The 26,621-nt window shown below is 36.7% G+C and overlaps 1 protein-coding gene across 4 annotated transcripts in view; it reads right to left on the bottom strand.

Annotated features, from left to right (window-relative positions):
* Window positions 1-10,065: 10,065 nt before the first annotated feature.
* IL18R1 (interleukin 18 receptor 1) overlaps window positions 10,066-26,621 on the bottom strand; it is a 44,217-nt gene continuing 27,661 nt past the window's right edge. For 3 of the 4 annotated variants that reach the window (XM_009236703.4, XM_054547827.2, XM_054547829.2), the window contains 5 exons: window positions 24,666-24,786; window positions 22,665-22,804; window positions 19,448-19,609; window positions 14,884-15,042; window positions 10,066-12,983 (listed from right to left, as the gene is read on the bottom strand). In XM_009236703.4, the coding sequence (XP_009234978.1) occupies window positions 12,628-12,983; window positions 14,884-15,042; window positions 19,448-19,609; window positions 22,665-22,804; window positions 24,666-24,786 (938 nt within the window). In that variant the 3' untranslated portion in view covers window positions 10,066-12,627. The remainder of the gene's footprint in view (window positions 12,984-14,883; window positions 15,043-19,447; window positions 19,610-22,664; window positions 22,805-24,665; window positions 24,787-26,621) is intronic. The other variant, XM_054547828.2, reaches the window with a different exon arrangement.

Below are 26,621 nucleotides of genomic sequence, written 5' to 3'. Positions count from 1 at the left end.
AAAGGGGAAAGAAGGCTTTTTTTTTTTTTTTTTCCTCAAAGGAATCCCAGTGATTCAGGGGGCATTTGAGAGAAACACATGCTGAAGATGATTGTTTACCCATCTAGAAAGAAGGGAAAAAGGCATCCCTAGTTTCTTTATCTTCCCAGCGAATACCTGGAGTATGTGAGGGAGAGAAAGAAGCATCCCCTTTTCTTTCTTCCATCCTTATATTCCCAAGGCCTAGTGACCTCAGCAGGGTGCAACCCGTGGGTGCCAATGCAGCTTTTCACCCATGTTAATAGGGGGCCTGGAAGTGGGAACTGTCCGCATTTACCTATGCGCTGCCTTTCCCGTGCTGTCGGTAACCTTTGAGTTCCCTAGATCTTGTCTATGCCATGGATGCGAGCCTGACCTCCATCCATAAAGCAGGAAGGCCTAATTGGCTTGAATTAGTCATGCTTGGGGGCAGGAAGATGCTACAAGGCATGGGTGGAGAGAGGGCATGACTTTAGTCCCATACTTATGTCTCTCTGGGCCTGATAAACTTTGCATACCTCACGTGGCTCATGCTGCTCTGAACTATTTTTCTTTTCTCACTGGGAACTGTCATTCTACAGATGAATATGAGATGATTCTTGTCCTTCAAGGGTTAACAGTTGAGTTGAGGGAGCAGAACCTCTAAAGGTCACTTCTTATATGGTAATGCTAGACAAAGATATGCACAGCAGACCACAGGAGAGGAGCTCTTAGCCAACCTGAGGACTGAAAGATGGCTTCTTGAGATAATTCACTGAATTTTCATTAATTTTTTTTAAATCTTAGGTGTAGATGGTGAAGGTTATGAGCTCTAATATTTTCACACTCTTCCCTAGACTTTCAATCCTCTGCTCCCCACCACCTGCTGCTTGACTCTCCCCTCAGGACTTAGTTTCTCTAACAGACCACTTACATGGTGGTTGTTTTCCCTCCCCAACTCCTGGTACCATTGGTTTCCAGCCATTGTACCTCCCTCCTCCCTAAGAACCCCCGGCTTCAAATATCATGTCCTTGGGCTATCCCACCCAGTATCTCTCCTTGTTGCAGTCATCCACAAATCCCTGGGTCACTCTGCTTTATTCCCTGAAGAGTTTAGTTCTGGGCTCACTCTTACTCTTGCCAGAACTCTTCCTGTTTTGATTCTTGGTATTAGCATTGATATATTAGCATTGATATTAGATGACCCATTTAATGTCCTTGTCTCTCAGTTCTTTGACTTCCTCTCCTCCAAGCCTCTTATATTGCATCCTTACTTCACTATTTATTCCTGTAATCATAACCTAGACTTGTCATTACTAATAATTGCTATACCTCCATATTCCCAATTGAAATCATCCCACTCCCTTGGCAATTAGCTCCTATCATCCAACTTACTTTCCAAAATACTCAAATTCCAATACTCATTTAGTCACAAAAGAACTTACATTGATCCTATCAAATTTTCAATGATCCCCTTCATGCTTGCATTTTCCAAATTAAATTCTATTATTATTCATTATCAGTCCTTGAATAGTACAAAAAACAATTATTTTATTCATTTAGTTAAATTTCTTTATATCTTTCATTAATATGTTTTTAAATTCTCCACTAGAAATGTACTTCTAGTGGACAATTAATGCATTATCACGTTAATGCATTTTCAATGCATTCAACACATTAGGAAATCTCCTTCCTAAAGACCATCTCTACCTGGAAATTGCTCTTCTGCTTAAATATGGCAAATGCACAATTTCCAGCATTGGATTTCCATTTACCATCAGTCTGGAGATCTGGAGATGCCTTCCACCATTCTTCTTAGCTGGATTCTGTTTCTCTGAAGCCCGAAGTACTATATATTCTCTTTATGGAGGACCACTTCTTCCAGGAGATCTCAGGCAAAGGGACATGGCAGGAAATATCCTGAGGCCTTACATGTCTGAAAATATCTATTTTATCCTCATATTTGAATAACCGTTTGACTCAGGAGAGAAATTTAGGAGATAGATCACATTTTCTCCCAAATGTTAAGGCATTACTGTCTCCATTTTGCTGAGTAATTAATTGGTGGGCCCTTTCAATCTGGAACTTCATATCATTCTATTTTGAGATACTTTCTTATTTCCAAAAATATTATTTTTTTATTCTTATTTTAAAGAGTGTCTGTTTATTGTCATTTTATAGATATTCTATTACTCTAGACTAATTTGCAAGTTCTTCTATTTTTTTCTATTTTCATTTATTTACCTCCTTGTTTTACATTTTGGGTAACACTTCATTGTTCTCCAACCCTGATATTGTCTTTTCCACTTTAGTTAATTCATTTTTTAATTTCCAAGTTATTTTTATTATGCTCTGAAGTAATATATTTTCTTGTCTCTTTGAAAATATTAAAGTTTGTTCTTTAAATGTGTTTTCCTTTGGCTTATCTCCATTTCCTCCAAGTTCCATTTTGTTATTTGTTAATCTTGGCCTTTCATAGTAAAGAATTTTCTTAAATATGTAAGGATTTTTCACTGTCTACTAATATTTAATAATGGGATGCTATGACAAAGATTTTGCACACATACAACTACAGACCAATCTTATTTAGAAGTATATATACAAAGTCCTAAATAAAATATTAGCACATAAAATACATATTTTAAAAATTCATTAGGATGAAGTGGTGTCTATCCCAGAACTGCAAAGTTGGTTTGATATTATGAAAACATTAACATTCTCTATGGAGAAAAACTATATGATCACCTCCAAAGTTGCAGAAAAGGTTTTGAACAAAAATAAACATCATTTACGTTTAAAAAAAAAAATTAAACATGTTGTTTAGTTTCCTTGGGTTTGTAAAGTTTTTGAAAATTCTCTTGTATTGATTTCTAGTTTTATACCATTGTACTCAGAAAAGATATTTGAAATGATTTTAATCTTCTTAAATTTTTTAAGACTTGTTTTGTGGCCTACTGTATGATCTATCCTAGAGAATGTCCCATGTGCAGTTGAGAAGAATCTATATTCTGCAGCTGTTGAGTGGAATGTTCTGGAAATGTCTGTTACACCTATTTAGTCAGACTAAGAAAAAAAGTAGGGAAAACTAGAATAAATAAAATCAGAGACAAAAAAGGAAATGCTTCAACCGATACCACAGAAATACAAAGGATCCTAAGAGGCTATTGTGAACAATTATATGCCAACAAATTGGATAAACTATAAAAAATGGATACATTTCTGGACACATATAACCTACCATGAAGAGACAGAAAACCTGAAGAGATCAATAACAAATAATATTATTAAGTCAGTAAAAAGTCTTCCATCAAAGAAAAGCCCAGGAGCTGATAGCTTCATTACTGAATTCTATGAAACATTTCAAGAATAACTAATACCAATTCTACTGAAACTATTATTTAAAAATTGAAGAGAAGGGAATACATTCAAATGCATTCTACAAGGCAAGCATTATGATGATACCAAAATCAGACAAGGACACAATAAAAAAAATAAAACTACAGGCCAATGTTCCTTATATATATAAATGCAAAATCCCTCAAAAAATACTAGCAATCTGAGTTCAACAGCACATTAAAAAGATTTTTCACCATTATCAAGTGGGATTTCATCTAGGAATGTGAGGATGTTTCAACATATGCAAATCAATAAACATGATGTATCACATTAACAGAATGAAGGACAAAAACCGTATGATCATTCCAATAGATGCCAAAAAAGCATCTGACAAAATTTAACATTCCTTCATGGTAAAGCTGTCAACAAATTGGGAACAGAAGGTGTAGGTATGACAATGCAATAAAAGCCATATATAAAGCCCACATCAATGCAATAAAAGCCATATATAAAAACCCACAACTAACATCACACTGGATGGGAAAAAATTGAAAATTTTTTCTCTAAGATCTGGAATAAGATAAGGATGCCCACTTTCACCACTTCTATTCAATATAGTACTGTAAGTCCTAGCCGGTGTAAACGAGCAAGAGAAATAAGTAAAAGGCATCAAAATTCAAAAGGAAGAAATGAAATTATCTCTGTTTATAGACAGCATGATAATATGTATAGAAAACCCCAAAGAATTCACTAAAAAATGGTGAGAACAAATTCAGCAGAGTTGCAGGATATGAAATCGACATACAAAAATCAATAACATTTTTATACCCAAATAGCAAACTGTCTGATAAAGTAATCAAGAAAACAATCCCATTTACAATAGCTACAAAAGAAATAAAATACTTAGTAATAATTTAGCCAAGGAGGTGAAAAATCTCCACACTTAAAACTATAAAACATTGATTTAAAAAATTAAAGATGACACAAAATATTGGAAAGGTATTCCATGTTCATGGATTAGAATTAATACTGTTAAAGTGGAGAAAATATCTGGATAGCTATGTCTCAAAAGATAACATAAAAATGGTCAACAGGTATGTGAAAAAATGTTCAATATCACTAATTATTAGGAAAATGCAGGTCAAAACTACAAAGAGATATCAACTCATCTCAATTAAAATGACAATTATCAAAAAGATAAAAAAATAACAAATGCTGGTACAAACATGGAGAAAGGGAAACTCTTATATACTGTTGGTAGGAATGTAAATTAATACAGCCATTATGGAAAACAGTATTAAGATTCCTCAAATAATTAAAAAATAGAACTACCATATAATTCAGCAATCCCACTGCTGAGTATATATCCCCCCAACAAAATGAAATCAGTATGTTAAAGAGATATCTGCACTCTCATGTTTATTGCAACACTATTTGCAATAGCCAAGATATGGAATCAACCTAAGTGTCTATCAGTGAATGAATGCATAAAGAAAATGGAGTATGTATACACAATAAAATATTATTTATCCAATTAACAAAAAGAAATTCTGTTATTTGCCACATGTATAAACCTGGAGGACATTATGTAAGTGAAATAAGCCAGGCACAGAAAGATGAATACCGCATTATCTCACTCATACATGGAATCTAAAGAAGTTGAACACATAGAAGTAGAGAGTTAGGATAGTGGTTACCAGAGGCCAGGAAGCAGAAGGATAGGGAGAAATTGGCCAATAGGTACAAAAGTACAGTTAGGAGGGGTAAATTTTGGTGTTTCATTGGACATAGGGTGACTATGGTTAACAAGATGGTATTATAGATTTAAAAACAGCCAGAACAGAGGGTTTTAAATGTCCTGATCACAAAGACGACAAATGTATGAAGTGATGGATATGCTAAATACCCTGATTTCAGTTTTAATAATGTACACATGTATCAAAACATCACAGTGTACCCCATAAATATGTACAATCATTATGTGTCAATTTAAAACACATTTACCAATGGAACAGAATAGATGGTCTAGAACTAGGTCTAATAGCATATGGAAATTGAATAGACATTAAATGGGTGTCTCATGTTAGTGGGTAAAAAATGACCTTTTTAAGAAGTGGTGTTGTGATAAATACACAAACATATGAAAACAATGCAATGGATCCATTTCTCAGACTAAACACCATAATAAATTCTAAATGGATTGAAGATTTAAAGTGAAAAATGAGTCCATATCAGTATTGAAAGAATGGATTAATTCTTTTAAAATCTAAAAGCAAAGAAAAAAAAACTGGAAAACAATTGCAATTTACATCAAAAAGTCTTAATATGTCTACCACGTAAAAACCTTCCCACAATGGTAATGAAAGAGATCAAAATCTCTGTAGAGAAATGGGCCAAAGCTAAGGGACAAGCACTCCAAGACATTGATGATAAGAATACAAAATGTTACAACCCCTATGAAGATGAATTGGGCAATATGGAGCAAAATTACATATGTATTACCCTCTGACCCAGCAATCCTACGTCAAATATCCCAAAAATATTCTAAGGAAAAAGCATGAAATATGCATGCATAAGACTTCTTTGTAACATAAATTGTAAGAGCAGAAGAACTGGAAATATTTGGGACTGATTGAATAAACTATGGTACAGCCACACAATGGTATACCATGTATCTGTATAAAAAAGTATTTATCAGAAATAGTTCCATGTACAGTTATGGAGTGATCTCTAGAATATATTATCAAGTGGTAAAATCAAGGGGAGAAATTGTATATAATATCTACTGTTTATCTCTACTATTTATCTGTGAGAGGTGACAAGAAATAAATATGCATGAATATTTACTTATATAAAAATATAGAAGGATAAACCAACATCATTTTGAAAAATGTTTTGCCCTATTATAAAACAAAATAAATTTTAAAAATCAATTCCTAAAGTATAATAATAATAATAATAATAAATCAATTCCTAAAAATCAAAACAAAACAAATAAATATGTTTAACTGAAAAAAACACAATAAGAGGAGTAATTTCAAATAACTTCAGAATACAATGATGACTCTATATTCTAGTGAAATATTCTCAAGGGATAAAACAGTACAAAAATGTTTTCAACTATTAGGAAACAAAATATTAAAGGATGTGTTGGTATTATAATTCTTCTGAAATATATGCATTTTGGATGTATGTACACTGTGGGATAAAGCAAATTAACAATTATGTTGATGCCATTGGGAACTGGAATTTTCTGCGTGGCAGTGATTCCAATGTAAAATTGATGAGGCTAAGTAAAACCTGCGGTCCTAAATTTAAATTGGATTTTCAGTATTAATTTATCATTCATTTTATGGATGTATATGTATTTCCTTGTTATATCTACTTAGAAAGCCTAGAAACATTGATGAACTCAGTTAAGAGTGTGCAACTGTTAGACCCAAATTGTGGTCTCTAAAAACAATTTCTCACCGAAAGGAACCATGGCTCCGTAGAGAAATGGCTTTGTCTGGGACTAAGAAAAGAACAAGTCTGGAACACCTTCCCATATCAGAAAATCCTAAGAAAAGAACAAGTCTGGAACACCTTCCCATATCAGAAAATCCTAAGAAAAGAACAAGTCTGGAACACCTTCCCATATTAGAAAATCACAACAAAATTAGGAAATGATCAAAAATACTACAGTGGAGTCAAAAGAACTTAGGAATCAACCTGAAGATGGCCAAAAATAGACAATTTTAGTGTTAGAAAATGATTGTTAATTTTGTTAAATGTTGGCAATTGTGATTTTGAAGATAAGTTTCTATTTACTGGAGATGCATGTGGAAGTATTCAAGAGTAATGTCATCATGATGCAAGAAACCTACAACAAAAACATCCAGTATGAAAAAGACAGGGATAAATTAAACATGGGAAAATGTTAGCAATCTTTGAGTCTGGATTGTAGATGTAGGAATATTTGTTGCATATTTCCTTCTACTTCTCTGTGTGTTTCAAATGTTTCATAACAAACATTTTAAAATGTAAAGTTAAAGCAGCCAAGTGCTCTCTTTTTTTCTCTTTGCTTAATATAAGCTTGAATTCCCTCTTGGCCATACTTTTTCTAAGTTTCACAATTTGAATGTAATAATATGATAACACTGAAAATCAAGAGAAACAACTTGAAAAGTCAGTAACTGGTTTGCAACTCACTGCAGAAAACAAATGTAACTTTAACATCACACCTTGCTTTTGATTTTTAAAAAAATCAACTTGGTTATCACCATTACTCATCAGGCTTAGCTCAAGTGACTTTGGTAATTTCAAAAATACATGACTAAAGAAAGAAAATGTAAGGATATTGGCTATTTTGTGCCTTGGTTTGTGAGTTTCTAAAGACGAATTTTAAAAGTGGTTTGATTCAAGAAAATCATTATAGAAAGTGTGTGATCTGCTTACATGCTTACTTCCAAGAGGACAGCTCTCATACAAATGCTTAATTTCATGTATATTTGTTAAAAAATGCAAGCCAGTTATGGATCATATCTTAGTAACATCTTCATTCATCTTTTAATTTCATTCTGTACACAGTGCACATGATCATTGAATAGAAATAAACAATGTAACAGAATCTTGAAAGTTTTGAAGCTAATTCTTTTGCTACACATATTTCTAAAAAGCCATTTATTCATTCATTCATTTTCACAGGCCATTTGAGATAATTATTCTAAAGTCAATTTCGTTATAGAGGGCATTGTTTCTAAGGCATGTTTTGGAGTTTATATTTGTCCATATTAAGTCTGGTTGTAAGCGGTATAAAACCCAATGTAAGTGGCCTCAGTCTGTTTCTTTCCAAGGTCACCCTATGACCAAGATGGTTTCTCGTCAGGCCCATGTGCAAGTAACCAGAGCCAAATGTTCTTCTAGAGAAAACTCTAGGCCTAAGGCATTGACTTACTGACCTCTGTGCTCTGCTATTGTCTTATCTCTCATCTTAATAGTGTTGTTGTTTTTTTTTCCACTTACAGTAAAATTTTATTGTATTTTAAGAAAAACCACAATTTATAACACTTGGTTTCCTAAAAACCAAATTGTGTGTATATGTATGCATGTACATGTGTGTGTATATATGTGTATATGTATATGTGTGTATGTACATATAATGTTTACGTGGAGAACATCTAAAGCAAAAGGCTTCGATCAGGTGGCCATTTCTGCAGTGCCATTTCTGCCGATGTTTTAACGGCAGTGCCCAGCCTCACCTCCTGTTAAGACTGCCACTCAAAGCTGCTGCTCCTGGCGGTCTCAGTTAGGTGCACAGAAGCAATTGGCCTTCTCAATCAACAATTTCATATTAGATGGCTCTCAGTCAACTTAGACTTCAGCCTGTCTGGTTCTGGAGCTGGCAGCTGCAGCAAGAGCTTCCTGGTTGCACAGATTTCTTTCTGGTTGTGGCAAGATCAACAGCTCTATTTGGCAGCCCAGGTTTTTCATATGACTTTGGAAGATATCCCTGGAAGAGGAGCCTAGAGTCCGTTTCTTCATCTTTCTAAATAATTCTGTAATGATTTCTGTTTAAACTGGCTAGAGAGAATTATATTTGTTGTATCTAAACCATGACCTCCTCAGAAGTATTCTGTTGTGTTAAATAAAATGTTATGTGAGTCCTCAACATACAACATGGATAAAAGCAGTGTGGTTCTAGTTGTGGTATATGGAGGGGGTGTGAGCAGTGAGGTGAAAGGGAAGATCCAGGAGCCCAGCTCCCACGTTCTCCAGTTTTCCATTCCACCATCCAGGATGGTCCCTGAGTCACCTCTGAAGAACCCCAAGACTCCCAAGCCACTATTTGAAAGTCAGTTAACATGTTCACTATTAATTATTAAACACAAGGGGGTTCTAACTCCCTGTATCTCAGGAGGGGCCACAGTCGGCGGATGTGCTCCATCAAGTGTGCTCTTTCACTCTGCACTGAACTTGAATGCCTATTTTTTTTAATGGCTTATAAGGAATCCTGAGCATCCCTCTCACTCTCTTTTCCTCCTCAGAGCCAGTCCTAGACAGCCCACTTCCCCTCCGCAGGCCCCTGCCCTAGGCCCTCTTAGAAAATTGTCGGCCCCAGAAAAGTGCCTGCAGCCTCCAAGATGCTCATCTCCAAGAGGAGGCCGTACGCTGTCCTGTGCCAACGTGGTCAGACTGCTCGTGCGCAACTGTGACCAAGTCCCTGGACTTACCGTGCCTCAAGTTCCTGGGTTTGGAATATGTGGGGCCTAAGGCTTCTCACTGCTTTGAGAGGATATAGCTCTAATGAGTAAATGCTTCTAGGACATGACAGACATGTAGGAGGGGTTTCTTCACGTGCCCTAGAAAAGTAGTTGTGCTGATTCTCTAAAATAGACTTCACAGTTTAAGGGCATCTGAACCATGGAAAAGAAAGCTGTTTTATACCTGAAAAGTTATTTGTTGGTCCTGGTTGGGGATGTTTAAACCAGAATTTTAAAATACGCCCATTAATTAACTGACATGTGAAGACTTACCATGTATAAGTCCCTGTGTTTAGTATTGAGTGGCTTGTGAGAAACAGAAGAGAATTATTTTGCTCCTGGATGGAAGGTGTGAAATAAGAAGGTATGTGCAAGGCAATTTGACATTTAAAAAACCAGCTCCTGGATTCATTAATTTTTTGAAGGGTTTTTTGTGTCTCTATTTCCTTCAGTTCTGCTCAGATCTTAGTTATTTCTTGCCTTCTGCTAGCTTTTGAATGTGTTTGCTCTTGCTTTTCTGGTTCTTTTAATTGTGATGTTAGGGTGTCAATTTTGGATCTTTCCTGCTTTCTCTTGTGGGCATTTAGTGCTATAAATTTCCCTCTACACACTGCTTTGAATGTGTCCCAGAGATTCTGGTATGTTGTGTCTTTGTTCTCGTTGGTTTCAAAGAACATCTTTATTTCTGCCTTCATTTCGTTATGTACCCAATAGTCATTCAGGAGCAGGTTGTTCAGTTTCCATGTAGTTGAGCGGTTTTGAGTGAGTTTCTTGATCCTGAGTTCTAGTTTGATTGCACTGTGGTCTGAGAGACAGTTTGTCATAATTTCTGTTCTTTTACATTTGCTGAGGAGAGCTTTACTTCCAACTATGTGGTCAATTTTGGAATAGGTGTGGTGTGGTGCTGAAAAGAATGTACATTCTGTTGATTTGGGGTGGAGAGTTCTGTAGATGTCTATTAGGTCCGCTTGGTGCAGAGCTGAGTTCAATTCCTGGGTATCCTTGTTAACTTTCTGTCTCGCTGAAAGAGAGAGGTGCATGAATTCATTTTGAATGGCCCATATTCTATTAAAACAGGTAGGAGTCTATGTTGAGAATGAGGAATTGGAATCTTAAAGTAAGTGAAAAAGATGTCATGACATTTCAAAAATAAAGGCATTAGACTAATGGTTCATTAATGTATTTCAATGTATTTTATGCATTTTAAAGCACACATCTAATGTATACATTTAAGACATTTAACTTGAAATGCATTTAATACAAAATATATTTCAAGTATTTTAAAGCAAGTATAATAAAAGAGAAAAGCAAAATCACTCTATGTATTAGAGACTATGCAATAGCAATGAAATCTATTTTGATTATATATGTTCACTAACATGTTTTCACACATAAAATATGAGCTATTAGTTAAATTATTTTATCCTTTTTAGCCATCCAGTTGGTACACAAAATTGTAAGCACTACAAACATTAAACCACATTCTTACACTGACAATCTCACTCTTTTTTGGTTTTCAGTAATATCTACTACATCTATTTGAAACAATCTCTGCTTTAAACTTTTGTAGAACATTCATGTTGCTCCCACGTGTTCTAACCAGCCTTCTAAACTGACGGTTTCACAGTCACTTGGTGATTTTCTGAATAGCTATTATTTTTGAGATCATCAAGAAGGCTCCCAGTGCTGGGCTCCCTTTAGGGAGTAAGACATGTGTCTTCCAACCTCAAAAGAGGCAGATGTTCAATGGAGAGATATCTCTTGCCCTCTGGATATGCTTCTCCAATATGCCTCTCTACATGTGCAAACTTCCTCAAATCAAAACTGACTTCCTCCCTAGATCTGCTTCCCTTCCCTGCTCTGTAGCTTCCATTAGTCCACTGCTAAATAATTGATCTAAGTAATCATTAATAATGATAATAAAAATAGACATGGCAACACTGACGGAGTGCTGAGTCTGTGTCAGGAACCACTGTAAGTACTTTATTATATTTATTCATTTAGTTACCCCTGGGAGGTAGGTACAATTATTATAAGTTCTAATTTCACAGATGAGGGAACTGAAGCACCAAGAGGTTGGATAAGGTTCCAGAGGCCACAGAAGTAAGTAGCAAACTCAGGACTGGAGCTCAGGATGGGCTGCACAGCCCATCTCTTAACTGCCACACCATGCTGCCTTATGCCAAGGGCATTTTTAATATGTAATTTTTAAAAAACAAGCGAGTAACTATCAGTTTTTTGCTATTCAATGGCGAATACAACTTGGCAAACATTTTGATATAAACATTCACACAAAATCAACAAATATTTCACAGCATCAAAAGTGAAAGGCCCAGATAATTAACTAAATTAGAATTTGTGTCTCTTGTGAAAGATAAAGAGCTATTCTGGGGTCCTTTTAAGAAGTTCCCATAAATAGATCCACATAAGCAGGCTCTGCGTTGCAGGGCCCTACTGAGCTTTCAAGAACTGTTGGCTGCAACTGTGGCCGGGATACATTAAATGCATCCTGAGGCTGAGGCCCTGCAGGCTCTGAAGGCAGCCCTGCCAGCCCCTCCTCCCACATCCTATGCACACCAGATCCATGGTGTTAGGGAGTGAAAGCAGCATTTCAGTTACTCAGTCACTCACTGGTCCCTAGAAAATGCCTCTTCAGGCACTTAAAATCCCCTTATTCAAATTAAGCACTGGCATTAAAACTTTTAAAGATGCACCCTTTTTGTAGGGCATAGGTTACTTTGCATCATGACCGGCTTCAAACTTGCTGAATATGGGATTGAGTATGAGCAGCTGCATCCAGTTATGAAAGAGGGAGAAAAAGAAGAGCTCCATTTCTTTTGAATTCCAGGTCTTCTGAGAGCACGTGCCCACAGCCCCCGGCGCAATCTTTAGTCTTATTCCTGCCAACCTAATGACAAGTTTCATCTTCAAACTGTGTGCAGGATTTTTACAGAGTTAAATATTTTGAGTCACAGCCTTTGTTATGAACTGGTTCATACACTCAGTCCCCAGAATATCTCGAGTTCTTTTTGGCATTCAGTGTTTCTGAAAATTAAGACTCTGAAAGAACAGGCAAGACTTCCGATTCCTCTCTACCTGGCTTGACTGTTTTTGCAGGCATTAAGTAAAGAAGATTCTTCCAGAACCTTGAGTTATAAGAAAGAGACTTATTGGCCTTCCATTTCAGAACTCTGTGAGATTTCAAAAGCTTTAGTGATTGGGGCAAGAATGTGAAGTCAGTAACAGGTGTAAATTCAATTAAGATTATTTTAATTTTTCTTTCCACCAATGCTTCATGAAGTCCACTTTCAAGTTCATACCTGACCTCATTAGACATATAACTTTTACTTAGGACAATGATTAGTCTTCGGCTTTTCTCTATCAGTGAGTGGATTTCATCAACAACAGCTGAAAATGCAAGATAACCCATATTAATTTAAGATAACTGAAAGGGGGAACACGAGATAAAAGTCATTTTGCACAGTCTTATTTTATATTAACTCCTAACCTCACTAATAAGTTTTTCTTTAAGGCAAACCATTTGTTCTCAATTTTATATGCTTATTAAAAAATCGCTAGGTAACAATAATAATGAACACCTACTTAGCACTTATTCTGTACCATACCTTATTTTAAATGTTTTTTGTATATTAACTCATTTAATCATCACAATACCCTACAGAGAAGATACTGTTATCACCTCCATTTAACAGACAAGGAAGCCAGAGCACAGAGTGGTTAAGTAACCTGCCCAGAGTCACACAGCTAGTAAATGGCAGAATCAGAATCTAAACCCAAGTGGAATACATTTTTCTAACTAGTATACTATCCTTCTTCTCCTCAAGCAGAAAAGAGCATGCTAAAATCAGAATTTAAAAATTGAAAGACAAAAAGGCACAATAAAACAAAACCATCCATTATTTTAGACCAGGGGTTGGCAAACTTTTTCTGCAAAGGGCCAGATAGTAAACATGTTAGGCTTTGCAGGTCACACTGTCTTTGTCACAACTACTCAATTCTGTTGTTGTAGCTCAGATGCAGACACAGGCGACAGGTAAACCAATGTGCGTGGCTGTGTTTCAATAAGGGTTGCAGGTGTGATGGAACCCGTGGCTGGTAAATTGCCAACCCCTGTTCTAGACCTCTCACTGTTCTCAAATAGATGTTTAACCAAACCTAATTACAACTGAATATTCGAACATTATTTTTATTTATGAATTAAGAATAAATCTGTTTTCAAGAAAGATCCCTAGAAAATAACGGAAATATAGTAAAATTGATGTATGGCCCAGAATAAATGCTTTCTAAGTAACAATATGCCTTCTTAGATGCAAAGAACTGCTATCCAAAAATACCACAATGTATGCATCTGATAATCTGGCATATTTTTTTGACAAGTTGTTTATTACTAAACAGTAGTGTAAGTTAACAATATTTTCCCTTCTAATTTGTAATATGGGGGGGAATGTAACTATTTCTTTCTCACTGTTATATCTTTGATGCCTAGTTCACAACTTGGCACAGGAATAGTATCCAATAGATATTAGATTAATACATGAATGATGGTAATAATAAAACTTTTGTTTTGTTTTTTAAGCATCAGTATCCAGAATAATTTGACACCAGATTTTAAATGTTTGTTCTGAATACTTCAGAGAAAATCTAAAAAAGTTACTCATTTAAAAAAAAAATTGCGGTAATTTGCTTTAATATATGCACCGTGACCATTTGTATTCCTATATTAATAAAAAGAACATTGAATTTCATAGCTATGATCTGATGGGGATCACTGCTTTCCTGTTATTTTTTCCCTTTTCAATTTTCCTATTTTCTACTTAAATTTCATCACCAATATCAACACAATAAAAACCTGTGCATTTTCTAGTAATAATTAACCCGTGTTTATTTCTAGTAAGAGTTACTAGTGAGCATTAACTAGTCCACACATCACATGTTAAATTAGGAACTGCTGCTGAGGTACAGATATTCTCACCGTGGGTCATTTCTAAATAAATGCTTCATGATAACGCCAGCTCTGGACCCGGTTCTGAAAAGGAAACGCCCTCTCCCTTTCCCAAAGTTTCAGAGAACCATGAAGCACAAAGAACAGAGCCCAAGAGAAGAGACTATTGGAAGCTCAGTAGTTTGTTTCCTCACTATCGACTGTTGACTCACCTGGTTATCTCTGGCTTAAAGGACCTTATTCATTTGTTTTTAAGGAAAATGGAATAGCTATCTGGGGGCTAGCTCATTCATTTTTTAAAAAGAAACTATCTCGAATATTTTTCTGTCTGGCATTCCATCTTACCTCCTCCAGGCACTACATCCCTTTCAAATATGCATAACTTATACCCAAAATGTTTCTCCAACACCCTGGGCAAAATCTCCACAGCGAAGGTGTGCTCCTCTCCATTTTCAGGTCGGCATTCTTTTAGGTAAGACACAAAAGCATCATATGTTTTCCCATCTAGGAGGTAAGATTGACTCTTTTAATTCATGTGTAAATAAAATTTTATTTAAGTACGAACTTAAGTGAATGTCATAAGTAATGAGTATAGAATCCTTGAAAAAGAAAAATTATATATGAAGTTGTTTATATTTAAATCTCCCATGCTAACCAAGCAACCAGTTAGCCAATGTGTTTTTAAGCATCTACTTTAAGATCTCACTGCTTGACACCATAGAGGAATAGAGAGATATATAAGCCATAGATCCTAGCACTAAAAGAACTTAAGTCTTTAAGTTCCTTAGAAGGCCAAGAGCCCAAAGGTGCCCTCATTCCAGGAGTGGAAAGAAAATCTCACCCTGGTTTACTCATATCATTTAATTCTACCACCATCACAATTTCTATGCTCAAAAAAGACCCCCAAGAAGGTGAAGAGAGAAGCAGAGCAGTTTACACTGGAATGTGGGGAAAAACAATAGAGGTGAATGAAATAATATGCTACAGGAAAACATGCTATGATATTTTTAAATATTATAGAATATAGATGTCAAAAGGAAAACTTCTGATCTATTGATGATTTTCACTGATGGTAACATCTGCTCCTATTTGATTTCTGACAATGGAGCAGTACTCAGATGGCTAACAGAACAAATTCAGGAGGAAATGTCTCCTAAATAACAAAGACCATGCTCCTAACTGGGTAATTAAAACATGATACCACTGTCTCTTCTAGCTTCATCCAATCTATCCTAAAAAGCAGAGCAGATGCATGCAACAAGTTGGAAAAAGTTACAGACAGCACATTAACAGAAGAAAAATAGCACAACAACAAAAACAACAACAACAAAAACACCTAACAAAACTCACAGACAAAATAACCCGGCCAGAGAATAAAGAGTGATCCCGATGGACATGCTTTCTGAAAGGAGGAAATTTTGAATCAGGTCCTAAAAAATGCAATGGATGCTAATTGGGATCTGTAGAGAAAGAAGGAAAGCAGTGGGGAGTGGTCTACCTTTATCCCATGACAATTGTTTTGATGGCAGACGATGGCAGACAGGTAAGATTTATGCATGGTATATTATTGGGATTAATGAATTTGCTACTGAGTTAAAGGCTACATATAATTGCATTCCTTATTAAAATCTAATAGGATAAAACTATTCTAGATCTGTGTCTCTCATGGTGCCATCATTTATGCTCAACAGCCCAGCCCAACATCCTCCATAGCACTCATGGTCACCAAACAACACTTTCTGCTTCTGGCAAAAGCTTCTTCAGTTCTTCCTACAGCATTCTGTTCAGCAGTTTGGGTTAGAACCTATTGTTGATTTAAAGCAATTGCTTTGCAGAATTGCATGCATTGAAAGATGAAAAATGTTGGTAAAAATTTCAGGCTTACATAAATATCAAAGGTATGAAATGTTGGTAAAACTAAAACCAGTTATTAATCAGTAAGTAGGTCCCCCACATACTTTTCTTAAACTGCTATCAAATATAACTACTTATTAGTTAAGTAAGAGCTAGTGCTTCCACTGGGATTGTCACTGTGTCAGTGGCAAAACAGACACCAACATGTAAGACAATTAAATTGTCTAGCTTTGCTCTTACCTATGAAAAATTAGCTTTTCAACTATTAATTGCTTTCAAATTCCTTATTTTAAGCAATTCTTTTAATATAAATCTGCTAATTTTATTACAATTTATTTTAAATCCAGGTAGTAAAAGGTTTAGGGGATTTGAGAATTGACAGAGTAAAATGTTCAAAGAAAGGAATTTGAAGGCTAATGGTAATTTTTTGTTCTCTATATTCAAACATAAAGGAAAATTATAAAAGAAATTATAATTCAAAATGGATATTTGGGACTTCAAGGAGTAAGTTAAACAAATGTTCCTCAAACTATGCTTGGTGAATGACCATGTTTTAATTTAAATTTGCCTTTTTTTGTTGTTGTTGATTGATTAGTTTCATTTCCAATCCTTCAGAAAGCAATACTGAACACTTTCTTAGATATTGCAGCAGTATTAAATTATGATAAAAGTTTTTATTTGCATACTTATATCTCCATTTCTGTCCTTTTCATGGACTGCATTTGTTCGTGGACCATAATTTAATGGAAGTGATTTAGAGCATGTCTCTAAATATCTCTGCACTGCCATATTGACAGTTAAGAAGTGTGAATTGAAAAAATTACCTGCAAATCATGTCAAACACAACTGGAGAAGAAGAAAAGAAATCTTAACTCCAGAAAGTCAGAAAGAGAGGAGCTAGTCAATGTTTATTTGAAGACAAACACTGGCCTATGCAAACAGAGACCATTCAGAAAATATCAAACACAGATTTCCCCGTTTGTTGCAGCATCATGTCTCCCCATAGCAAAATCACACCTGCACATGCAGGCTCAAAGCTAAATTCACTAACCTTGCTAATTTTATATTGTTCAATTTAAAGTTCTAAATGTGAAAACTAAACCTATAAAAATCTCAGAGGAACTAATATAATTTCTGTATAACTTGAGGTTAAGAAGGCTGTTTTACTTATGATCCCAAATCCAGAAAGCAAAAAAGATATATTTGAGTATGTTTTTCAAAAAGTCTTTTATATAGCACACCACTATAAGCAAAGTCAAAAGACAAATTACAGCCTGGGAATATTTGCATTTCATATTATAGATAATAGGCTAAACTCCCTAAAATATAAATAGCTCCTAGAAATAAATATGCAAAATGAAGCCATCGTCCCATGGAACAATAGGCAAAAGATATGAATGGGTGTGTTGAGAAAGGAAATACAACTGAGCCTTATGCAAATGAAAAGTTGCTGATTCTCTTGCATAGTAAAGGAAATGCAAATTAAAATATAACTTAGATACAACTTTTCACCTATCAGATTGGCACAACTCCAGATGATTGTGGGTAAGGTTATGGGAAAAAATTTGCTGTCATCTTTTGAAGGCAGTAGGGAGGGTGAATTGACAGTATCTAGCAAAATAATGGCCGTGTCTCCTTCTTGTACTCTAGAAATTCCATTTTGGAGAATTTTTCTTTCAGACCTACTGCATACATATGAAACGATGAATGTACAAAGCTGCTCATTGCAGCATTTTTGTAATAACAAAAGATTGGAAACAAGCCAAATGTCCAACTAAAGGAGACTAAATAAACAGTGGTAGCTCTGCACAAATAAAATACTGTGTGGCCCTAAAAAATGAGGGACTTCTTTGTAAAGTAGCATGGAAGTGTGTCTAAGGTATAAGAGAGCAAAGTTGAAAAGAATGTGCATATTAAGCCAGGATTTGTTCTTTTTAAAAGGAGGTGTGTAATAAGAATCTATATTGATATTTGGTCAGATGTGCTGTCAATGAGGGGTGGGAATCATAGATCCAGGACCAGGCTGGAAGGGGGGCTTCTGAGGTATAATTTCATAGACATTTTGGGTTTTGAACTCTGTAAAGGTTTTTTTCCTGCAAACACACACATGCAAAACAAAATCAAGTGCAATGAATTAGACTGACTTCCTTTAAATTAGTAATTATCTGGAAACTTGAGGACTTCTGGTCACCTTTAAGTATAAGGAAACTGAGGCATAGAGCCAGCGGGTCGACATAGTAGCAGATAAAAACTGGCAGATCTACGACACATGAACCCAGATCATTTGGCTTCCAGCTCGGGGTTCTTTTTTTCTTTTTTTCTTTTTTTTTTTTTTTTTTTGAGACGGAGTCTTGCTTTGTTGCCCAGGCTGGAGCGCAGCGGCGCGATCTCGGCTCACTGCAAGCTCCACCTCCTGGGTTCACGCCATTCTCCTGCCTCAGCCTTCTGAGTAGCTGGGACTACAGGCTCCCACCACCACGCCCGGCTAATTTTTTGTATTTTTAGTAGAGACGGGGTTTCACTCTGTTAGCCAGGATGGTCTGGATCTCCTGACCTCGTGATCTGCCGGTCTCGGCCTCCCAAAGTGCTGGGATTACAGGCGTGAGCCATCGCGCCCGGCCAGCTAGGGGTTCTTACACGTCAGTTATGTAAGCCTCCTTTGCCAGATTGAATTAATGAGCGATAGGACAATTCAATCTAACTTAAAGCAACTTTACTGAGTGTATGTACTATAAAGATACCTAGGTGATGCTTGCACAAGGACACCCAGATATACAGTTCCTGGGCCCGAGCATCTCCCAGGGCATTTAGGAGGCTATGACATACATACACGAGACAATCACAACAATTTTGGGCAACACGTAAGTAAGCACAAGAAAAGAAGACACAAACAACATTCATAATGGATGGTACAGGCAGAACAATATTTCCCATAGAAAACCTCTCCCACAGATTAATTCTACAATATCGTCACAATAAGATGAAGATTTATGTCTATTTATCTGATTTCTTAATGAGAACATAAGGTAAGAAATTCCAGCATTATATGCGTTACCTGTTAATGTTTCATCTCTTCTCGTTAAATGTCTATAAAATAGAACCAAGTCAACTCTATAAATGATGCACACAGTCACTAGGCACACTACTGCCACCAAGATCAAAACAGCTATGATCATTCCTCTTGTGAAGACGTGGCCTGGGATATCAGCCATGTCTGCTAGAAAAGAAAGGGAAAAAGGAAAAGAAAATAATCAAGAAATCTTACCAGTGTTGTCCATCATCACGTGCTTGTCTATTTTTACTGTTAACACTAATGCAGTAGTTGCCAACCCACGTGCTGACACAGTCCACTGAGTGACTCCACATTGCTGCCTTTAGTCTGGAGTAGTGATATTTCTACTAAGATTTTTAAAGAATAAAAATGTATACACGGATATTTAGAGACCTGAAGTGAAAACATTTCACAGTAGTGTATTCTATCCGTACCTGTGGAAATCAGATTTCTGGGGTGAGGAGATACTGGGCTGAAATATAAAGGGACTGACAGAAATCTTAGCAAGTGTGTTGAGGTGCATAGTTTTGAGAGAAGAGAGAGAGCGCTGGATTGACATTTGTCTGGGTTTGCAGCCGGGCTCCATCAATTATTTTGTATTGTAGGAAAAATCGTGAATGCCCTTAAACCTTTGTACCTTCATCTGTAAAATGAAGATACTCACAGTTTCTGCTTCACTTACAAGGTTTCTCCTTTAGGGAAGGTTAAATGAAATATTACACAAAAAGTAGTTAATACAGCACACAGCTCTTGGAATTTTAGCAAATCCTTTGTATAAAAGTATCATTTGGAAAAAAATACATTTTCTAGATTGATTCCGTTTATGCTTATTATGGACAATCTAAGATAATACAGAGGAATAAAAAGAATAAAGTAATTTTTAACAACAAATCACAATGTGGTGAAGGCTGTGTTAACATGATAGAATATTTCCTTCTATTTGTCTCTTAAATATTTTCTTTTTGTCTCTTAAAGTTTTTAGTTAACTGAGATCATATGGTAATCACTCATTATTTCTGAATATTATATTATGAGCATTTCAGTAGGCCATTAAAATTATAATTCATAGTATCCTAATATTTAGATTGATTGCAATTTTTAGTAAGTAGACATAAAGTTACAGTACATTTTATATGTATAAGTGTATACATGTATATTTATACAAATGTGTAACCATGTATGTATATGCATATACATTTGCAAATATGCGTATATATACATGCATATATGTATATACATATACAAAAATGCATATACATTTATCCATATTTCTAATTCTTTTCTTAAAATAGATTGTAATGGTGGGGGCATCTCTAGGTCAATGAGCATAAACGTGCTTAAAACTTTTGCCCTCTGTGCAATTTTTAGAAATTATCTTTCCATATCTTTCTACTATCTTTAGGATTCAGGTAAGCAGCTAATATTGCTTAATAGTGAACTCTGAACAGATCCAGGGTCTGGGGCTCCTGTACCTTTGAAAGGACTGCATAGTCATAACTGTGTCACACATTTCCACAAACACACACGCACACATTGGCACGGGGTAATGGTGGGTTTGAGCCCCAATTTCTAAGCCTACATTTGTGAGAGCTGCAGCAGAACTGACTGGCCAGAAGCGTCTAGGGCAGGAATAGGACAGTCCTGCCCTGTTCTAAGAGAGGAGAGGCGACTGGTGGTGAGCAGGCCCCAAGAAAGCCTGGCCGGGCAATGGTCCAACAAAGATTTGAGCCCCGCTCCCTCACAAGTGAGTGGACCACAGCACAGGCAATCACACAGGGGTGGAAGACCACAGGCGACAAGCCCTGCGGAAGGTAAGAACACAGATTCCAGATTTAATCAGGTCTGAGTTTCAATACCTTCACCTGCTGTGTGACCCTGGGCAAGTTTCTTCACCTCTTTAAAGCTTGTCGTTAAGACTGGATGAGATCACGGGAGGAACTTCACCCAGATCCTGTCATGTAATTAACATGTATGGGATGTGAGCTGTTGTTATGAGTGCATATGGTAGAGAGGCGGCTCTAAAACATGTGTGCTGGGGGAGCTGCCCCTGGGCACCAGGATAGCCCAGCTGGAGGGGGTTTCCAGCCTTTGTGCTCTTCCTGTTCCATTCCTTCCGTTTCTCACAAAGCCAAGGCCCAGTCTGTGTGTGTGGCTGTCTCTGCATGTTTGTGTTTGTCTGTGTGTATCTCTCCCTTACTCTGTCTCTCTGTCTGTTTTGCTCTCATTTCTCTGTCTTTGCATCCCTTCATGTCTCTGCCTCTTTATCTCCCTCTTTCTCTGTTCCTCTGTCTCTGTGTCTCTCCTTGTCTCTCTCATTTCTCTGTCTCTCTGTGTCTCTGTCTCTCTCTCTTTCTGTCTTCATCTCTCTAGAGTTGTCTGTTTGTCTCTGTCCCTCCATCTCATGTATCTCTCTTTCTCCTCTCTCTGTGTCTGTCTCTCTCCATCTCTGTCTGTCTCTGGGTGTGTTAGTCTCTGTCTCTCTCCCTTTCTCTCTCTCTTGCAGATCTTGACCTTTCTCTATATATCCAGAGAGTTGATGGTGGAGCCTGGGAATGAACAGTGAATGAGGTGACAACTGGAAATCACAGCTTTCTGGCTCCAGTCACAGCCATTTCTGAGCAGCTACTGGGCTGAAGGCCCTGGGCTGTGCTACTTTGGTGGAGGAAAGGGATGGCGACCCTGGGGCCCTCCATCAGGTGAGCACTGAAAAACTTTAAGAGCCCACAGATCAGGACTATCAATGGCCTGCTTGCCAAGTCCAGGAGGCAATGAATGAATGAGCACACACAAGGACCCTGAGCCTGGTACCCTGCTGAGGCAGGCTGGAGCAGCAGTCACACCAAGTTTGCACTGGCCTCACCCCACGCAGATCTGCAAACTCCCCTCTGGCTGCTCTGGGTGCAGTGCTGAGTGCAGGGGTTGTCCTGATGGCCTCCCCATGAGCCTCACTCTCAGCATCTGTATCTCCAAGCCTCAGGGCCTCCGATTTCCACATGGGGTGGAATATGACTGTGAGAGCGAGTGAATGAGTTTTGTTTTCATTCTCTGCTTGGCATCATGAGACAGAGGGGCCCCACTGAATGCCTGTGACATGAGGTGACTGATTTCCCCTCTCAGGAGCTGGGTTCTGGTGTGGAAAATGAGAAAGTGGCCATCTTTGAGATGTCTCTCAGTAGCAATGAGCTAAGTTTCAAAACTTCCAAAAATAAATCTTTCTCACCTTTTCTCACCAAGATGAAGCTTTTGGTGTCTGTGCCTCCCGTGCTGGCCACAGTGCAATTATATAAAACATTTAGATTGCTTTCACCAATATTTTCAATTCTCAATACTTTTGAAGCATGCCATTTGCCTTCTGAAGTCCTGTAAGAGGGCAAAATAGTTTAGCAGTAGGCTCTGTTCGTTACCCTTGAGAGGGGAATTCACATGTTTAAAATGCTTGAAGGCAGCTGTGATGCTGCCTGCATTATTTCTTCCCTTTCTGGTCAGTACTTTTAAAGCATGGACTATAATAAACGTCCCCTCCTCCGTGGAGCATCAGAACTGACAGCAACAGCCCTCCTGAGGCCATTTGGTAATGGTGCTGTCAATTACCTGAAGTTTAAATGGCTGGAAGATCATGATGCTAAGTTGAAAATATGAGAAAATATTCTGTCTCTCAATTATTTTTCTCTACTTCTCTCTTCCTAACAACTTGGAGTTCTTTCCACCGCGTGGTTCCCACTAATTATGACAAGGCTGTAAGTTGTTTAGCATAGATGCAGATTCGTATTACATTTGTCCATGGAATCCAACAAACTGATTTAATTTGTTCAGCATTAAAAAACATAACACTGTTCTCAAGCACCCCGAGGCACATGAGAAGTGCCAGTTAAGCTGTTCTATGAGTGTCAGAAAATGACTTGAGAAAGCCACTGGCAGCACGTTCTCTTTCTCTTCCTTAAAGGATTCAAGTAGCCCTGTGGTCGATGCCGGGTAAACACTTATGACATCCACTTCCCCCACCAATGACAGGCTCTGATAGCTACACCAGTCAACACAGCCAGACATGGGCCCCACATGCCCACATTCCTAGCAACAGGGATTTCTAGGACCCAGGACACAGAGCCCCACTGTAGCCTCCAACTGCCTCAAGTACATTTTGGACTGTAATTCTGTTCCTAAGTCACCCATCCAGAAATAACAACCATCTAAAACCAATGAAATCCAGAAGTAAAACACAGGAGGCCACTAAGAGGACAAAACAGATGATATCAAAGGTGTGTGCACCCAACTGTAAAGAAAGACCTCCCTGCTTTTGTAGCTTAAGCTGCATTTCTAAGAAATTCACTGTGGTTTTCTACCCCTCTAAAAATTAGAAAGAGATTATCCAAAGGGAGAAATACAAAACTGAAATGGAGGCCAGTGGCTGAGGATGAGATATCATGGCAGGAGATCCACAAAGTTCAAATGAATTCAACATGTAGTGGGCATGAATCACATGCCGGCTCCCAGGCAAGAAGCCAGAATTTGTGGTGTAAAGAGCTTGTAGACAAGTGTCAGCAAGAATGTAGAGCTGCCAGCATGGTAACAAAGAATGTACCAAAAAATGTGTAAGAAGCAGAAGGAAAAACTCAACAAGTGCAGCTAAGGTGCTAGACAATTTAGGCTCAGCACTCACTAGACCCTTAGTAGTGTATCAGTATAATAATGAATAATTACAGTATGACCTAAAGTCATTCAGAAAAGCTTAGGTGACTATATGTTTAGACTGATTCTTTTTATAAGTCTGACCATTCCTTAATGGAAGAATATAGGCTTATTTAAGTATCAATATGCATGCCATTTGGAACCTTTTTGGCACATTAGAAAAATAAACAACTTAACAAATTTTTCAAAATAAAAAAAAGCTTGGCCTAGGCAACTGCCCTTTTCTAAGAAGCTAAGTAAAATCCCCATTCCCATTGGATCCTGACCGACCAAGTGCTACTTTATAAGGTGATGCTAAATACCCTCAATGGCCTTCTCATGGACCTTCTTTTCCAGCTTAGATCTTGGCAATACATTTCTGCATAACCCATCCACCTAGGGTATGGCCACTATAATTATAAAATACGTCCATTATAATTATAATTTAAACTAGCCCAAAATACACATCAGCCACCCAGTGTTTTTAATATGTTATATATAATATATATGATTGTTATATGGTATATATCATGACATATATATTACACATACGTACTTAATTCTTATTTCTTTCTCTTCATGTATATTAGGATCTGATCCATTTTCTTCCCCGAACATCCAATAAATTACATCCTCTTCATTCAGCAAAGCAGAGCAGTTGAGCCTTACATTTTTTCCTGGTAAAAGTTGGCAACTAAAGTTCTGATTTTTGAAACTCAGGTTTCTCAAAAGTTTCAAAACAATATAATCAATGTATGTTAACCTAAAGCAAAACATGGTGCTCCATCCCAGAAAGAGAATAAATATGGCTTGCTTTAAATTAAAAAAAATATAAAGCAGAAGAAATAGGTAGCAATTACAAGTCATCATCAAAACATGATTTGGCTTCTTTTTAAACATTTATTTTTTAATCAACTATTAAAACTTAGAGTGATCAGTGTACTTTCTTTTCAGTACACAATTTAGTAGGTAGCATCAGGACAATACTCTCACTGAGATTTCTAGATAAACCAAATGGATAAATCACAAAAAAAAATTAAATTAAGCAAACATTAAAGATATCAAAGTGCAGAGAAAATAAAGAGAAATTTTTGAACTACAAGTGTACTTAGGAAGGATCCTTTCTAGGGTGAGCTAAGATAGGTGGCCATTTCATTCCATGGAGGAATTTGCTTTGGTTTGGAATAAACAGAAAGAGTCTCATAGAAACAAGAAAATCCAGTGAAGCTCTCAGCAGCTGCACAGGCTTGCAGAATTACTGCTAAGCGCTCGGACAGCATAAAAGGATGTAAACGCTGCATGATATCACTTGCAGTCTCATGGTAATCAGGAGAGCAAGTCTCATTAGAGAAAATGCCTGCATCAAACACATGACTGCAGCACCCCCTCCCTCACCAGCTGTCAGAGATGAAGACAGATTGGAGCAAACATACCTACATCCCAACCACCCCAACTCAATTCTGAGTCAACTGAGATACTCAACTCTCAGGCTACCTACTTGTAAGAAAAAATAACACAAACTGTATTCACTTTAATTGCTTTATACACAAAGATCAACAACAATAAAAAGTTAAGAGACATACAAAGACACAGAAAATGTGCACAATAATCAATAGAAAAGACAGATAATAGAAGCAGACCTACAGATGCTGAATTTAGCAGATTAAAAACTGTAACTGTTTGAAAGAAAATAGAGGAAAAGATAAACAAGTGGATGGAAATATGGTCATTTTCAACAAAGTGTTGAAATTTTATATCAAAGTGATATAAAAATATTCAATTTTAAAAAGAATAAATGGAATATTTTTATATCATGCATATATGATATACCAACTGTAACAGTAATTTTAAATATACAGATGGACTAAACACCATACTGACCATATTTTTAAAAAGATCCAAATACATGCAGTTTATGAGAGACACTTCTGTATAGAACAACAAAAAAAATGTTAGTAGTAAAGTGATGTTTAAAAAAAGACAAATATGCCAATTCCAAGCAAAAGAAAACTTGTGTGACTATTTCATATGACAGAGCTACACATTGAGAGAGGAAGTGTTATGATAGATAAAGAGAGATATTTCATAATGATAAAAGTGTTAATTCAACAGGCATAAATCTGTGTATGCATATAAGATAGCTCCAAACTATATAAGACAAAAATTTACAGAACTAAAGGAGATAGAGACATATTGACCATAATAGCTGGAGATATTCACGTCTCTTTCAGCAACACATGGAACAAGCAGATAAAAGATTAGTAAGGATATAAATTTTTTGAACAACACCATCATGAACTTAACCAAATAGACATTTAAAGAATAATAAAACAAAAACCCATAGAATATACCTTTTCCAACTAACATTTTTTTTGTTCTATACATAAGTGTCTCTCATAAACTGCATGTATTTGGATCTTTTTTGAAATATGGTCAGTATGGTGTTTAGTCCATCTGTATACTTAAAATTACTGTTACAGTTGGTATATCATATATGCATGATATAAAAATA

This window comes from Pongo abelii, chromosome 12, assembly GCF_028885655.2.
Source record: "Pongo abelii isolate AG06213 chromosome 12, NHGRI_mPonAbe1-v2.0_pri, whole genome shotgun sequence".
Lineage (NCBI taxonomy): Eukaryota > Metazoa > Chordata > Mammalia > Primates > Hominidae > Pongo > Pongo abelii.
The sequence above is the reverse complement of the archived record's forward strand: the minus strand, read 5'-3'. Positions and strand labels throughout refer to the sequence as shown.